At 29.1% G+C, this 17,982-nt stretch overlaps 2 protein-coding genes across 6 annotated transcripts in view; both read right to left on the reverse strand.

Moving 5' to 3' along the window:
* LOC129987816 (uncharacterized) overlaps positions 1-17,982 on the reverse strand; it is a 64,042-nt gene that overhangs the window by 13,544 nt on the left and 32,516 nt on the right. The gene's annotated exons all lie outside the window — the stretch shown is intronic.
* Positions 13,902-17,982, reverse strand: part of LOC129987815 (uncharacterized) — a 30,983-nt gene continuing 26,902 nt past the window's right edge. For all 5 annotated transcript variants that reach the window (XM_056095756.1, XM_056095755.1, XM_056095753.1 and 2 more), the window contains exon 2: positions 13,902-17,420. In XM_056095756.1, the coding sequence (XP_055951731.1) occupies positions 14,890-17,373 (2,484 nt within the window). In that variant the 5' untranslated portion in view covers positions 17,374-17,420 and the 3' untranslated portion in view covers positions 13,902-14,889. The remainder of the gene's footprint in view (positions 17,421-17,982) is intronic.

Genomic DNA, 17,982 nt, shown 5'->3' on the forward strand with positions numbered 1-17,982 from the left:
TTCTTTTTGTATAATTTTCATTTCTACTTTTTATTGTTGTTAGACAATTAATTTGCTGAGAGAATCACGACCATCATGCATAAGAGATTATTTGAAAACGGTTATAACTAATATGTCTGGTTGACCAGATGTTCGCTAAAGACGGTTAGTATTAGAATAAGATATATTTGGAGATACGTTTTCCGGTAAATTGTTAATTCTGCATAGGTGAGAATCTGTTTGAGGTACGCATACATGCACAAAAGCGATAGTTTGTATTTAAAAAGGAAATGAATGCATTTTTTTAGTAAACATTATTGATCATCAAACAAGAAAATTTGTTGTTGTGTTGTGACTTACAGCACTTTACAAGCCAGCTGACAGTTATCCGTCAGCGATTTGTGCCGAGTGATCGTCTCTTGTTGTTTCAGTAGCTCCAACTAAGGCCAAGAGTACGACTTAGCTACTTCATGCGTCACATTCGCTTGCACAACCCCTTTTTACAGGGGCACATTCACACACCTCACATATAGAACACAGAAGAAGAACAATCATGCCCGAATCGGGATTCGAACCGGGGACGCCCAGATCACAGGGAAGACGCGCTAACAAGAAAAATTTTGAGCAACATGATTTGAAGGTATTATTTCAAATATTTAATAAAATGCGGTTAATTATTGAAGATTCATAATTCTTCAAGGGCAGAAAGAATTAATAGACACATCTATCTTATAAATAGTCTGGGATATAATTTATTACTATATTAAAAATTATTTTCAAAATTGTTAGTTTCATAAAAGAGGTAGACTCTTAATTAAGTACAAGATGAAAGATATTTAATTTCAAATGAATTATTGTTTTTAAATACTGATTCTAGTTTAACAAATAACTGTGACTCTCGCACGTTAATATTCTACACAAAAGATAAAAGAAATTGATAATACTTGATTTTTAATTTTTCAAGACATGGGATTGATTTAAATAGCTAGAAAATATATTTAAAAAATCCTCTTAAAATTTTAGCAAAATAGGGATCTTCTGAATTGGTTAAATGAGAATCATAAATCATTGCTGAAATGGCAAAATAAAAAATGAGAACGGTTTTTATTTTAGCCAGTTTAGAAAGTAATGTCTTAACTTAAGGATGACCAAACTACGGTTGATTTTTATCAACTTAAATGCGCATAAGTTATTTTTAATGCCATAAAATTATGTAAGTATAGCAGAAAAGGGCGTATTTTACGGAACAATACAAAAATAAATAATATAATCTTTTCGTGTTTATCTTGATATCAATATAAAATGACAACGAGTAGAAATTAAAAATAGAACTGCATTTGATCTCATATCCTCACTAAAAAGTCTATTTGTATTCCTTTTAATTTAATTTTCATAAGCTGTGTGAATTAAATATGATATGGCTGCTTCATATAAGGTGGAAGAATATTTCACTTTTAGTCTCAAAACTTGTTCTATGAAGTGTACTAATTGTAAACCTTTTTAAAATTGAAGCGTACGTTATCAAGAATATTTACATGGTTACTCCTTATCATTATTTTAGGGTTAAACTCATAAAACATGAGATAATATTTTACTGCTTAAAGATCTTTCAGAATTATAGCGTCATAGTATATCAAAATGTCGCATGTCAAAAACCATACGCATCAAAACATGTGGAATTTTAATATAACAGCTGAAACACTAATGTCTTGCAACACTTTGTTGGGACAAAATGTTGCAAGTCTACAATTATGACAATAATTACATATCCCATACAACAACTTCAAAGCAAATTAGCTTATCTATACAAATTTGACATGGGACATTTTAATACAACATAGATCACTAGCGTTATTTTTATAAGTTTGATTTCCTAACATGTATTTCAAATCTATTCCATTCATTTGAGCAAGATCACGTGTTACATTTATACGTCTACAAGTTGACTTCATAAATAATCCAATATTTAAAGTTCACAGGAACGAATAAAACTTTCCCCAAACATTATAAAATTATTCAACGGAATAAAAGAACAAAATACAAAACTTACCAATTAATTCAAAACAAATTATTTCATGAGCATATTGAAGTATATCTTACATTTTAAGAAGAAAACATATCTTCCAGTTTTCCCTGAAGAACGCTTCCTAGCTTTTCTGGAATTCTATGTCGACAGCTGTACAATCTGGCCTTCATTAATTCAGATACATACATAATCCATCGAGATCTATGATACGAAATCTGTAGCATACAGTGACTATCGTATATTAATCCGATATTCACGTTTTGCAACAAGGAATTAAATTCCTGCTTGCATAACAGTTAGTAGTAGTAAAAGTAAATTACTAAAACATGCTTGTAGATGCGAAAGGCATTTAAAGTTTCTTCTGGATTTCCATCAAAAACTTTATTTGTCTCTTTCCTTCTACTGATAGCAACAGGTGTTCTATTAGCGTGCATTAATATTGCACCATGTCACGACCTAGACCAGGTGTGTACTTAAAAGAGGGATTCAAGTTAGAAAATAGAACTGAGAGTGACAGATTCAAAGCTATATTAAATAGATAGGTCAGTTGATTTTTTCTGGAAAAGGTATATGTTCTTCTGATGTCACAGTCACATGACAAATATACATATATAAATATTTTACATTTAATGAGTGAAATGATTTGAACTACAATGATAATACAAGTGGTCACATGATGTCATTTTTCCTCTAAAAAAATGCCCAATGAATTTCAGAATGAAATTGCTACTCCTATTTGACATGTATAGAATGAGTATGATTCTGTTTATATATGATTTTGACATTAAAAAAATATCTATGATTTGCACGATTCTGAATTTCTATCGAGATGAGAGGAATTGCTTTTTAGGGCGGAGGAGGTGAAAATACAATTTTGCGTAATTATTGAATACTTATAAGAATTCTTTGAAAGTTTTTCAAGTTGTGAGATTCTTAAAACTTTTCTCCTTATACTTGTAATCATAATTGAATTTGACAAATAACATGTGAATGTGATCTGACTTTATTCTGATTGTAAGAAATTCATCCATTTCGATATGAAATTTGTCATGTTCGACAAATTCTATTGAAAAATACTAATACTATGCAATAGTTGAATAATTCAAAATCAGCGTTGTTATTCAACCGTAAACCTAGTCAACATTTTATGAATTTCATGCTCAAGTCACTAAATTGCACCAATTTGCTTATAGTTTGCAATGAGACCCAATTTCAATTAATTGCCATAGTTTACCATAATAAGCTTTGAAAAATTGTACAGAAATTTTTCATCAATATTTGAGATCCAAAATATATTTTTTAGTGTTGCTCCAACAGCATAAAACTTTGAAAAGAAATTAAGTAAAACAACTTTCAAAGCTTACAAGCCTTTTCACAAAGACGGCTATTTTTCAATTATTTGAGACTAAACAACTCTATAATTTATGATATAATTTTGATAGTATAATATAATAAAATTGTCTTTGACTCTAATGAGGATAAAAAGTGATCCATTAGTCTAATAATTTTCTTAGGTAGATCTAATATTAGGGCCATTTAAGTGAACAATGAAAACTATCCAATTTAATTTCCGTTAGAATATAAATAGGATGATCCAAAACTTAATAATGTTCTAACATTTTTCTATTCTTTTAAGAAAATCCATAATTTCTAAATCTTTGAAAACAGGCAGACATTATAATTATATTTATTAATTATACTTGTAAAATGGACTGATTTTTTTTGCAATTAAAAATCGTTTTAAAATAGAATAGAAAGTAAATGGGAACAATGGATAGAATTTTTCTAGCAGAACTTTAATATATGATGTCAAAAAGGTTTATTGGTAATTTTCTCCCCTTTAATACCAAATACAACTGACAGATATCAGACTCACTATCGTTCATGAGATTATTGCAAGTTTGGTCCGATTCGATAGCAGTGGCAGAACGACGACGAACACGGGCTATAGATGTTTCAGATGTCAGTCTTAAAGGATGCTATGTCAGTGCATTGAAGTTACATTTAAATTCAAAGCCTGAAATACAATATACAGAGTCGTTTACATATGCAAAGTTACAATTTAAAACTAAGGACAAGAAATTCTTATTACTCCACAGACGCCATTACGCCACTGTTCGACATGAGTAGTGGTATTTTCATTTAAAAATGGAATTACAGGAATGAATAATATAGGCTAGGATCTGATGAATACGATGGCCTGATCATTCCCTTGCTACCAAGGGTTCATGGTCATCAAAATGTTCTACCTGGAAACTGAAAAACTGGACTAAGAGGAAAAACTGGACTCCTGAGGCCTCGCTCTTTCTTGTACAAAGCAGATTTTTTGTGTAAATCGCATGAGAATATAGAATGGTCGCTAATTCATGCAAGATTTTAAAAAACGATTTAAATTATTTGAATTTTCTATGAAACAGGACAAAATAATGTATCTGCTGGGTACAACTATCTATACAGGTATTTTTTTATGTGCTTCAAATGATTTTAAATGATTCAAAATTGTTTCTGAAGTTAGCATCTAAATCTGGAGAATCAGGAAATATTTGACACTAACTTTAATTTCTAACCACACTCATTAACTGTCTTATGAATAATTGTCGCAATCTTATCATTCCATTTTAAAAACTGCAAATTCAATTTAGGTCATTCTGTAGATGTTTCCATAAGTAGAAATCTGAAGTCCTTACATAAAAAAAATCAATTGGCAATGACAAAATTTCAGAGACATCAAAGGGATAAAAGCATTTCTACAAATCATTCCAATATACATATACATTAATATACATTTCGATATACAAAGAGGATAGTTTTATACATATATGAAATCAAAAAGAATGTTCTTTCCTCCCTCCCAATTTTTTCGCCTACTCTCCAATAAAATATTATCCCCTTCCCCATCCCGCATAAAATTGTAAACCTTGGGGACGACCAAAAGTGCCACGAATGCTTAGATTTTTATTTTCTGATTTCTGCACTTCAGAGTTGCGTGTCTTGTATTATAGAAAAGAAAACCTGTACTTCTACATTAATTGCATGAAAATATCGAACAGTAGTTGAAACAGTAGTTATCTTTGGTGTGAATCTAGCGTGAGAACTTTAATGATCAATCGCTAATATGCAGTTAATACACAAGCGCCAAGAAATCGAATACGTATTTTTGTATTTGTTTTTTCCGATTGTTCACAAAACTACAACTGTATTTACAAGAACACATACCAAATTTCATTTATTTAAGTCATTACGTTTTTGATTTATTATGTTTACTTGCATGAGAAAATACTGACTACTAGAAAAACAACCTTTTACCAAATTCGGTCGAAAACTCTATAAGAATCTGCTGTTTAAATTCAAAAACTTTGGACCAAATTTCACTTTTCTCAATAACCTCATTTTAAATTTAACTCAACTCAATAACTAAGTTATTAAATGTTTGAATGATCGCGTTTACGTGTACGCAAAAATAAAGACCGATAGATGGTCAATCAATTACCAATTTTTGACCCCAATTTGATACGAATATGCAATTTAGATGATTAAAAAAATGTGTGCTAAATTTTAATTATATAGCTCCTTACGTTTTCTAGTTATCGGCGATAAGTACAGAGGGATTTTCTCAGAACGGATTTAGCTCAAATTTTGATAGAAATGTACGAATTTAGTGTTAAGTCCTTATACCAAATATCAACCCGCTTTTTTAAAAACATTTCTGAGTTAATGGGTTCACAAAAATTCAGAAATAATCGCAAAAAAGCATTTTTTTTTTATTTTCGAAGAGGCCTGAGATGTAGAGATTCATTAAAATCTCGACTTTTTTAAAGATAATTATATTTGAATTTTATTTTTTTTGAAGATTATTATAGTTTTCTCTATGCATACTTAGTTTATGAGAAAATAAAAAATGCTTATGCAAAAAGTATAAAGCTGCCCTGTAAAACAGAAACTCCTATCTTAACTTTTATTAATCGCTTTTAATTTTTTATATCTTACTTTTAATTTTTGTTAATTAGAAATCAAGTTAAATTGATTCATTTTTGCACAATAACTTCAGAAAGTACTGTTGCGCAAAAATTAATTTCACGCAAAATTTTAAAAAAAATTATCTTTTTAATGATACCCTTTTATTAAACGTGCAATTTCCTCTGAATTTTGGCAATTAAAAAAATGGTTTTTTTTTCCTTTTTTTCAATAATAGATTATGTTTCTGTCTTGAAATTCAAACCGTTTTCATTGTTTCATCAAATATGTAATTACGTGAAAGCTAAAGAAGGATTATGTTTAAAATTTGAATAGTTTACGAGATGAATAAAAAAAAAAATTGAAATTACAATATCACATAACCGCACATTAGTGTTAAGTGTTAATCGCACATTTCTTTTAATATTTTAAATAGATATAGAATTCTTGATATTGTTTAAAGAGTTCTATTCTATGAAATTACTCTTTACTTATTGATCAATCAAAACTTTTAAGCGATGCATCATGGCAATGCATAGAATCATAAAAATAATATTCAGCTGTCAGACATTTTGGAGACAACTGAAAAACTGTTCACAAAATTCCATTTTTTCCAAAAATGAAAGAAGTGAAGTTACTTAAAAGAGCATAAAAAATAAAATACCATTCGATTTCATAATACTCCGAGGATAGTTTTATATACCTCTACGAAGCAGTAACAAAACAATTTGGAATTTTTTAATAAAACAAAAATATGTATCTTTCAAAAATAAGTAAAAATATAAAAATAAAAATTTCAAAAATAAATATTTTAGATACCCACTAACAATTTCAAATGGAGTACGAATATTTTGAAGTTTTCTCCTGATAAAGCATTGTGCTTTAAACTGAATGACAATACAAGAATTTTAAATACAATAACTTAGCCGCCTCTGGCTACAAGCTTGTTCGATTTGGATATTATCTTTCCTAACTATTAAACTAAATATGGAATACATTTATTTAAAATTTTCTTTATAATTTGATAAATCTAAACAACATGTAATAAATGGAATCAGTTTACTACAAATATAAAAAATGGGTCTATTCAATTAAAAAAGTGCATTCACTACGAAACAAAAACGGAAGTGAAAATACTTTGGAGTTATTGTACAAAGAGAGCGAGTTTTTTTTAAGTCTTAATTTTAACAATGGCAAAAGCAAATTATTGAACTCAAGAAACTGGTTTGAATTTTTCATTAAAATAAAAAAAAAGTGTTACAAATCGTTTATAAAACCAATTTTGAAATACTTATAAAAATTAGAAAAAACTGTATGAAAATGAAATTATTTTCTAAATATTGATAAGCTAATTTTTAAAATTCTTATGTGAAAAAGTCATATTTAAGATCTAATATTTTTTGGATGATATCGAAAAACATGAAAAAATTGAGCTTTATTTTCAATTAACTAATATTTTAATTAACTTTTGGATTTGATAATTGACAATTGATTTTCCTGTTGTTTTAAAATTCAGTTGTGTTTATCCAGTTCTATCAAGATCGCACAGAAATTACAGATTTGTATAAAAGAACATACAAACAAGCATTCTTCTCGTGGAAAAAAGGAAAAGATGTAGGCATTACTCTTAGTTTATTCTAATAAAGAACAAGACATATTCTATTTGGGCCTTTTAAGTTTTTAAATTTACTTTAAAGTAAAAGAAACTCATCTATAGGATTAACATAAAACTTTATGCAACAATTTTAAATTTGATTCACCATTAAAAAAAACTAAAAAGGATCGAAATATCTAGTCCAATATATAGATCATGGCAGTGTTTTAGACTTAATTCGTTTAATTTAATTTAATTTTACTAATTTGCGCTTTATTATACATCAAAAATAAGATGTACACACACAAAAAAAATGTTGTTGTTTAATGTTGTCGTAATACGCATGTGTTAAATCCAGGAACTAAATTAATGACCATCAGTGCTATAAAAATCTGCTTAAAATATTCTTTAAATTTATTAAAATTAAAAAAGAATTGTACGAAATTAAAACTGGTATCATTGAAATGCTTATTTTTGGAATTATGAAGTGGGATGGAAAGTAGTTTCTCTGCAATAATATGCTCCGAAGTTACTGAAGAAAATATTAGAAAATTCGAATCATTTTTTAAAATTTCTATTGAAAATTTGCAGAAATTTTCTCATAGTGAGAACCTATAATCCAAGAAGTAAATTCCTTCCAATTTTAACATTTTTAAGTCTCGGTCTGAGTAATTTTTTTCATCATCGGGTCGCATCATGTAATTTACAGACATATTACCTTTATGAAACTTTAAAAAAGTGGTTTCTGGGCATTAATTTTAGTCTGGTTTGAACCGAATCGTTTAATATTTTAATTTATTAATTGTACCTTACCAAAACTTAACTAAACTTACCTAATTTCAACAGTTGTTTTAAAATGATGTTTTTACAAATTCATTTATTGTCGATACCTTGAATCTTTTAAATAAACACATGTTCTAAGCATTTCTGCACTATTAGTGAAGAGGGTAGAATTAACGATACCTATTCACAGTTTTACATTTCGAAATACCGAACACATTTATCACAAAAGCTGGTTTCAAGTTTCGCCATAATGACTGTTGAGTTGGCGATTAAATTTCTGGTTTAAATTCACATGCCTTTTTTTATTTGCATTTCAGATCAATTAGAATTGTTTTCTATTCGAAAATTTTGAAATACACATGGGGATTCTTTATTTTTGATGATCCGACAGAAATCATTTATTAAGGACAAAAATTTCAATAATTATGGAAAGATAAATATCCTTTTATTGAATTTAGATTTAGAAATAGCGGATAAAAAATAGGTATGAGTAAATTTAGTTTTTATAAATAACATAGAATAAATTGAGCAATTATTGCAATAAATATTGTGTCATAATGGCATAACATTTCCTCAAGTCATTTTGAGTTTATTTTCTAAGAATTTGAGTCATTTTTATCTCTTAATATAGCCCAATTATTTTAGTAATAGCTATTGAATTATTTTAATCAAACTTTTAAAAAATTAAAAAAATTTTAAAGTCGTCTTTTACTAGAAAATAAATATATATATTTTTAAATTCGACTTTTGGATTTTGATGAATCTCTTCGCTTGGGATTTCTCTGATAAAACTATTTTTAACTATTTACCTGCCTATTTAGAAATTAAAAATAAATCCCACGAACAAAACTGGGAAACAGAATGATTTGATATTAAAATTTATATAAATTTTGAATTGAATAAATGATTGTGTATAAATGAAATCCGTCAAAGGAAAGCCTGTCTGTCTGTACGCCTGTGTACATGTGAAATGATCAATGATCATTCAAGACCGTAACAAATTAGATAGGCTGAATTTTGTATAAGATTTGATCACTATGATTGCGAATTCGTATCAATTTGCGGTCGAAATCGTCAAACGGATTGACTGACTGTTAGTCTGCTATGTTACCGATTAGTTTAGAAAACTGAAAGATAGAGAAAGGATTTCTGTAAAAGAAATGTTCACAGAAGATGGATTTTGTGCTTATCTCTGAAAGAAATTTCTCTTAAGTATAGATTATCTATTCACATGAAAGTGAAATATGATGGAAATTTCTACGCTTGAGTATGAAGACTCTCTACGACATAAATGAAGTGATATAATAGAACAGGGCAGTAAAATTATCTACATAATGATTAGATGTAGGATAGATTAGCTCCACCAGGGAAAATCGTTAAAAAAATTCTTTATATTTTTTTAAAAAAAATTCTTTTTTAAAAAAATGCGTATATTGTTATAAATCCTACACTGATTATAATAAAACATCGAATTAATAGTTAAAAATTAATCATATAATGCTAATTATCTTTATCACAGTTGTACTAAATCCTTTGCAGACTAATAACAATGTACTGACACCTAATAATATCTTCTATAGTGCATTCCTTGATTGGACAATTAAAGAGGAATGTTATATACATATTAGCTCTAGAGAATTGCTCGCATCGCTAGCAATAAATGCAAATACTATGTTTCCTAGCATAGTTATTATAAAATAATACGGTTAAGATCATTTGATTTGATTAAACTTAAATCAATTTAAAAATTTTTGCCATTGAAAAAAAAATGGCAGGTATTTAAGAAGCAAATTCAACAGAAACCAGCAAAGAAAATCTCAAAAGTAAAAAAAGAAATGGTAGATAAGAGACACAAGAGATGTAAATGGAATTTAAAAAAAAAAGCAAGCAGTAAAAAAGTAAATTATTTAAAATTATTGATATAAAAAATTCTGATATGTCGTTTTAGCGCGGTAAACATAAAAAATACAAATAAAGTTCCTAATTCTAATTACTTCTGGTAGTTTCACCTCATTCCACAAAAAATGAGAAAAGAAAAAAAAATGGCAATGCTTTGATAAGAATATTTAATAAAATAAAGAAGGTATATTCAACAAGTAAATGGAAAATTTCAAGCAATATAATTAAATGCTGAATTTTAGGATAAATAATATGTTTGCATTTATGGAAATAATTAAAGCATTGATGTCTTTGGGAATTCTTTGAAATACTTAATATGTATAAAAATTAATATAGAAAGAAAAAATAAAATAAATCATAAAAACAAATCCAGCAAAAATACTTCATTAACGGAAAAAAAATCGTAACAAAATAAGTAATAAGAAAAAATGAAATCTATAATCGCAAATTTCAAGTTATGATGTGAGAATATTATTATTTTTTAAATCATTATTTGTCTTAATTCATTTAAGTCATTAACCAATTTAAACCGGTTTACGAGAGCTTCAAAACTTTTTTGCCAGCCAAGAAAAAAATTGAAAATGAAAATTGCCATTTATAGTTTATTTATTGCATACGCGATTTCGAGCTTCAAAACCCCCTAATCAAAACAACATCATGTTCTTACAAAAAGGAATGCCACGTTTGGAAGCTGAATAACGAGCATTTCTGTCACAATGCGATTTCCAAACGATAAATTATTTACCAATAAATTTTTAAACATATTAATTAATATAGAATTTTTACTATTTTCTAATTTCTGAGATCATAAAACAGTTTCATAATGGATTAATCTTAGAACAGGAGTCAAATTCTTCAATGTTTGTCACTTAAGAATGAATAAAGTGATAATTCCCCATTGGGGGAAAGAGAAAATACTTTTATCAAAATTGTTATTAAACGCGAGTGAAGTTTTTTTTAACATATTATAAAAATTAAATTATTTAATTTCCTCCGAAAAAAATTACATTCCATGAAAATAACAGCTATGATGTCATAGTTCTACGTCAATCTTTTAAAAACGCATCGGCTGTCAAAGACGCATACGTAATAATAATGCAATACTGGTAAATGCAGGTAAAAACAATGGTTATCTAACAATGGTTACTGACAATTAGATATTTTTCTAATCTCAAATTTAAATCTATATACTTATAATAAAGCTCAATGCGTGTGTGTGTGTGTGTGTGTTGGCGCTTTACAGGCCAGGTCATTTGACATACAGCTATCAAATTTGGTACATGTATACCTTAGAGGTCGGGAATGTGCACCTGGGGTCTCTTTTTTTGAAATTTTAATTAGAATTTTAATTATTAATTAAAAACTAACTTTCCCGCCAAAAAAATCTTCCATTTCCCCCACCGCCAAATGAGTAAAGCTTCAGTTTCTTTTTTCTCCCAACAGTAATGAGGCTAGGGTTAATATTTTTCGGCGGATTGTTTTAAACGATTCTGTTTATTTTCTTAATGTTTTATGCATTTAAAATTAAACATTGTTAATTAATCCATGTTTCAGATTCATTCTGAAGTACTTTTGAATTAAAATAACACAGAATAAAGGAAATTAAAAATGTATAATCTGCCTAGCGTTACCCCAACTGGAGTAGAAAAATTCACGCATTTGCGTTCCGTAACTGGCGAAGAAAATTCACGCATGAGCATTGTGTTCTGATTGTTGGCATGACAACCATTATCAACGGATGATTTAAATTATTTTTAGGTTAGTTGCATGCTTTTGTAAGTAAATGCACAGTTATATATATTTTTTATGTGAGTTATATATTTTTTGTATATGCTTATAGTTTTAAGTACATCGTTTTTTAAGTAGTTTTTTTTAACCTGTTTTCAATGATTTAAATTATTTTTAGGTTAGTTGCATGCTTTTGTAATTAAATTGTATTTATGTTAGTTATATATTTTTTTGTATATGCTTATAGTTTTAAGTACATCGTTTTTTAAGTAGTTTTTTTAAACCTGTTTCCGACCGATTATTTTAAACTATTCATTTTATTTTCTTAGTGTTTGATGCATTTAAAATTAAACATTGTTAATTAATCAATCTGTTCATGATGAATCTGAGAAAATTTTGTTGACAAATGCTTGAAATATTACATAAATTAAGAAAGATGTTCTTTAGTGCCCATAAAGTTTAAACGCTCAGTGACTCTATTATCAGTAATCATATTATTTAAAAAAATGCTTTGTTTCAGTAAAAAATATTATTATATTAATTGCAGATTAATCATTTACACTTTAATTTAAAGCATAAATTCTACGAGGGGTAACAGAAAATTAGAGAGATACATATCACGTTATGACTGAAGGCCTTTATAATATTATGAGTGAATTATATGACTATCAAAATTTGAAGTTTTAAAATATTTTTCTGAAGAATCTATTAAAGTTGGAATTGCGTAAAATATTTAATGGTACGACCGGAGTTTAACCCCCTGCTTTGCGCAATTTTTAAAAATCGCCTTGCAAAATGTTCAAAAGCAAAGGAGCAGATGTTCAATTATAGTGCATAATAAAGATTGCCAGCTTTGGCGCGTTATCGCAATTTGTCGAAGAAGGGGGTTAAACTCCGGTTCAACCTATTTAATTATTAAAATTTAAACGAACATTAAGATTGGCGAACCGGCTGGTGTTAATGTAAATATGCTTTTTATTATATTACTTTAATTCATCTAGATTTCCATAATTATACCGCTTGGCCCCTTTATAATTTTGATGAATATTGGTGAAAGGCTTTTAAGGAGAAAACTTATAACACAAGAGATAAGGATATTAAACGTTGCTTTAGATAGAAATAAATAAAACTTTTAAAACTTATAATAATTGCTTTAACTATAATTATACCATTTATATTTATTCCAAATTTGCATTCTTTATTTTGAATTGATATATTTGAATTGTATTCGATAATTTATTGTAAAATAATTCATATTTAAACTTGGGTATTTTTTTACATAACATTAGAATGGCTGAAAGATTCAGTTGAGTTTGAAAACATACAGACTTAGAGGAGATAAAGCATTATTCATCAAAACGTATGGATAAAATTTTTGTGGCGATTTATTTCTTTTCTTAGGTTATTTTTATACTTGGAACAGAGCCAAAATGGTTTCATTTCATTTTACGGTTGGAAATCAGTTTTTAAAATTAAAATAAAAGAACAGGAAGCACAACAAAATAATTAATAACTAAACAGTTCGAGAAAAGATAAAGAATCATATGAAAATAATTTTTAAATGTTTTTTTTATCTCCTCATAATTTATATTCCAATTCCCATATTCTTCTTATATAAAAGTCAGAAAGGACAATTTTCTAATAGCTAATTTTCTATAATCTTAAATCTAATAAATCTTTTTTAAATATGAGTTATTTGTTTAGTAAAATATTACAACATTTCAGCATAATAATTTCATAACTAGGACATATTTTGTATTTGAGACAAACCGTTGAAATTCTATACTTCCAGACTAGTAAAACACTTCTGGTTACTTGCTAAATAACTGTGATTTATTTCGCAAAAAGAATACTAATTTATGTAATATGAATAATACTTCGAAATCGTTCAAGATAACAAGCAATTTTAATTATCATAATGAGATAAATACACTGAAGTCAAACCCTCGCTATAAACTTTGACACATAATATCTAACTGCATATCATATTATATTGTGATGAAAAAAGACGATATTAAACAGACAAAAAATCTTTGATGGAAATGCCATGGTATTTGTAATATACAGACATACTAATAACAATAAATCTTTTTATTTCATCAAAATCAACAAATGATATGTTTAAATAATGATGTGGTAAAAACATCAGTTATGCTTATGAAAATGACTGAAAAATTGCTGAATTATATGAAAAATGTGCAAATACATGTTACAAAATTAATTTGTATGACAACAATAACAGCATACATTGTAATACATTGTTGCATGGATAATAACTTAAATTTTATATTCAACGAAAAAACATTCAACATTGTGTTATTTACAGTCTTAGTATCAGTTTATGCAGTCAATTTATCATATGACGTTTTAAAATTCAGCAGTCTAAGGAACTTGCAATAGATACGATGGTACTCATCAGAATAAGATTATTGAAAAAAAAATATGGATTAGAGTTTGTGATATATTTTCCCTTTCAAAGAAAAATAATAACAAATCAATCTCTTACTTAATAGATGAACACAATTTTTATATCACATTTAGCGATGCCGTATTAGTCATATTTGACGCACATCAAATGTTATTTTGAGTACTCAGTGCTGATAAAAAATCAGATGTTGTGCCTTACTATTTTTTACTTTCAGTTTACTTTTCCACGCTTATGAGAAGAACAAAATCGGAAAAACATATTTTGTTCACCGCCAAAATTCTACGAATAAATAAAGATTTCAGTAAAGGGAGAAGCCAGAATTTGTTGAATTTTTTTTCATTCTAAAACCGTGTTCAATATGCTGGAGACCTCTAGCTTTAAAACTCCTAATAAAAATTGGCAAGGTTAAATATGTGTTCCGTTCAGAATTGTTAGAGATTGGCATAATTTTTCCTCTTTAAAGCTCATTTTTCTATTAAGAATTTCTCATGTGTAACATTAAGAGGCTTGTTGAACTTTACAATAGCAGAAAATTTTCATTTTTTGACTATCTATACACCAAGAAGTCTTTCCATACAAACTTATTCTACTTATTCCTAGAACGGCATATGAATTATTTTCCGGATCATGCCGAACTGTTCCTTCGAAAACAGCATTACCAGGTTTGGTAACAAGTGTTATCATGTAATCCCCGATAGGCTTTATTCTATCCCCCAGCACAACAGTTCTGTTAACCACAACATTGTCATGTCTTATAAACCGTAACACCAAATCGTTTGCTTGTCCAACTCTTGCATCCATGATTTCAGCCACTTCTAGGATCTCGCAGATACCACCATATTCTGCCAGTTTAGAATTAATGTCATCCACAATCGCTTGAGATGCATTTACTGCTTCAGTGCTATTCAAAGGAACGTTCTCAAATGTTTGGCAAGGACACCAATGGGGAAGTATGTTGGCTTCCTCGCAAGTTCGGTTCGGCGATATTTCTTCCAAAAGACTTTTACCCATAGTAAGTTCTGCTCTTTCTTCCGCTGATCTGTTCAGATCCAATAGATGTATCATTGTGGCATGAATGTCAAAGAGTGTCATTAGACGGTTCTGATTGATTTCGAGATTTTTTGCATATTGTGGATACTGGTCAAGAAACCATTTAGGAGCATGTATATACATAAAAGGCATTCTTTCTTCGAATTTTCCTATGTAAGTATAACGAATTTGCCCAAAGCGTAACCCATGATCACTGAATAATACAAGAAGGCTGTTATTAAGAGCACCCATATTCAACAAATTTTCCAGAATGTGAACAGTAGGCTGATCCTCCCAGCCTGCATGATTTAAGTAATCATGAGTGATAGTTGAAACCATAGCGAAAGCAATATAAGGTCTATTTCCCATGGCTTCAATGAAGTTTCTTAGATAATCATAAATAAGTTCGGGTTCCAGCTGAGAATTGAAACAATGGTTCTTTCCAGTCTTTTCTCTAATATTTGAACTTTCTAATGCAAGAAGTAATGGACGGAGATAGTAATCTGTAGGTGGATCATAAAATCCACGTTTAATGTAATTAAATGTGCCAGTGTAAGGACTGTCTTCGGCGTAGAATGTTCTGTATCCTTTTTTAGCATAGTCTTTCCATATAAGATCTACATTATCAAAGTACATTGTATCTCTTAATGATTCATTCCAATAATGCTCAACAAAATGTCCAGTTAACATAGGAACTAAGTTTGGAAAAGTATTATCTCCTACTTTAGTATAGCCATTCATTTCAAACATCGATAGCTTTTCTTTGATAAAGGCTTCTGTTTTTCGAAAATGCCTGAGATAATTCAGTTTCGATATAGAATCGATACCGGCAAGAATGATATTTAGTCGGGGTTTTGGAGGCGTTAACGAGCTTCTTACGTCTTCGATTTCTTTTTTTAGACGCACAAGGGGAAAGTACTGTTCAAAAGTTTTATCTTTAAGAGTACACACTGCACCAACATAATCTTCATTGAGAGGAATGCCAAAATGAAGTTCTGATGCATTACCAGTTATGAAATCATTTTCCCTGACATTACCAGGGTCTTCGTGCTTTCTATAAATTGGTTGGTAAACGCATTTCAATTCATCCGACTTCGTATCATAATACTTCTCCAGAACTGTTTCGTTTAATGTTATGGAACCATCAGAGCTTGGTTTCATGAATAAAGGAGGTCCAGGACATTCATATGGTTCTTGGAGTTCAATCAAATGTTTCACTGTCGGGTCCCATGGATCTAATTTTGGTACTTTACAACCTGGAGTATCTAGTACAAGACTAGAATCCTTGACTGGCTGTGTGACGTGTAAACTACTTGGTGTGGTACCTTGGAGCGATAATTTCTGGTAACTATCCTCTTTATGCACATCTGATCTCTCAATTTCATTATTTTGCATTGGTGGCGTAACATGCTTTGCACCACCTACCATGTATTCTTCAGTCGGACCAGAAAATTCTAGTTCAGCATCAGGATGTCGTCTGACTGGTAAAGTAAGTGGAATTTCAAATTCAGTAGGGCCGGAGAATTCCAACTCGAGATCAGGATGCCTTCTTGCCGGAAATGTAATTGGAATGTCATCATAATCAGTTGGGCCAGAAAATAATTCCATATCATTTGGCAGTCGTTTGTATGATCTGGAAATAGGTATATCATCATATTCTGTGGGACCAGAAACTAGTTCTTCATCGGACCGTCTGAAAGATATTTTATCATCTTCCACGAAGTCCATTAATTCATTTTCCTTTTGTGACACTTCTGGTGGTGGTAGATGTTGAGGGCGTTTAACTCCTGTAGAAATTCTTTGTGACGCGAATATTTCATTACTAGGGCTAGAGTTTTCTGAAAGTTTTAACAAATTGTCTGATGTTCTCGAATACCAACCAAAGATGAATAGTGACAGACAACAAATGACGATTAGAATTATGAAACGTCGTCTACGGGAGACAGCTGCCATGTATACTGTTAATCGACGTGGTTCTTGGAGGAAAACCACTGGTGAACCTAAAAATAAATAATAAAAATTGAATTAAGAGACTGTGTAAATTTCTAAAAATAAATACATTCTGAAATGAAACAGTAAAGTCATTAACGAAAAATATTTTCTTTTTAAGAAAGATAGAATTTCTTCTCCACAACTCAAAAGCAACCAAAATACTTGCTATGATTTCAAACTAGTACCACATTTCAGAAAAAGGGGGAAAAAACCCAGATGAAAATTATTTTTGAAACAATTATTATCGAATTAACTGAAAAATGCTTAGTTTTGAAAGTGATATTGATTATAATATGGATTTTCTTTTCAATAGTTTAGATCAAGGTAGTTGATGCCCAGTATAAATTTTAGCACCATATACCTCTTTTCTTTTAGAGTAAGAGCCATCAAAATCTAAGTAGATTTCCTAAATATAACAGATTTCATGGAGTTGGAGGAAAATACGTTTTTCATTGCACAAATTGCTATACACACATTTTGACTGTTGTTGAGCTGTACCTTTCATGTCACTTTTAAAAACAGTTGGAATTTCTTTCCTGGACTTTTTCATATTGCTACAAATTTTTATAT

This window comes from Argiope bruennichi, chromosome 10, assembly GCF_947563725.1.
Source record: "Argiope bruennichi chromosome 10, qqArgBrue1.1, whole genome shotgun sequence".
Lineage (NCBI taxonomy): Eukaryota > Metazoa > Arthropoda > Arachnida > Araneae > Araneidae > Argiope > Argiope bruennichi.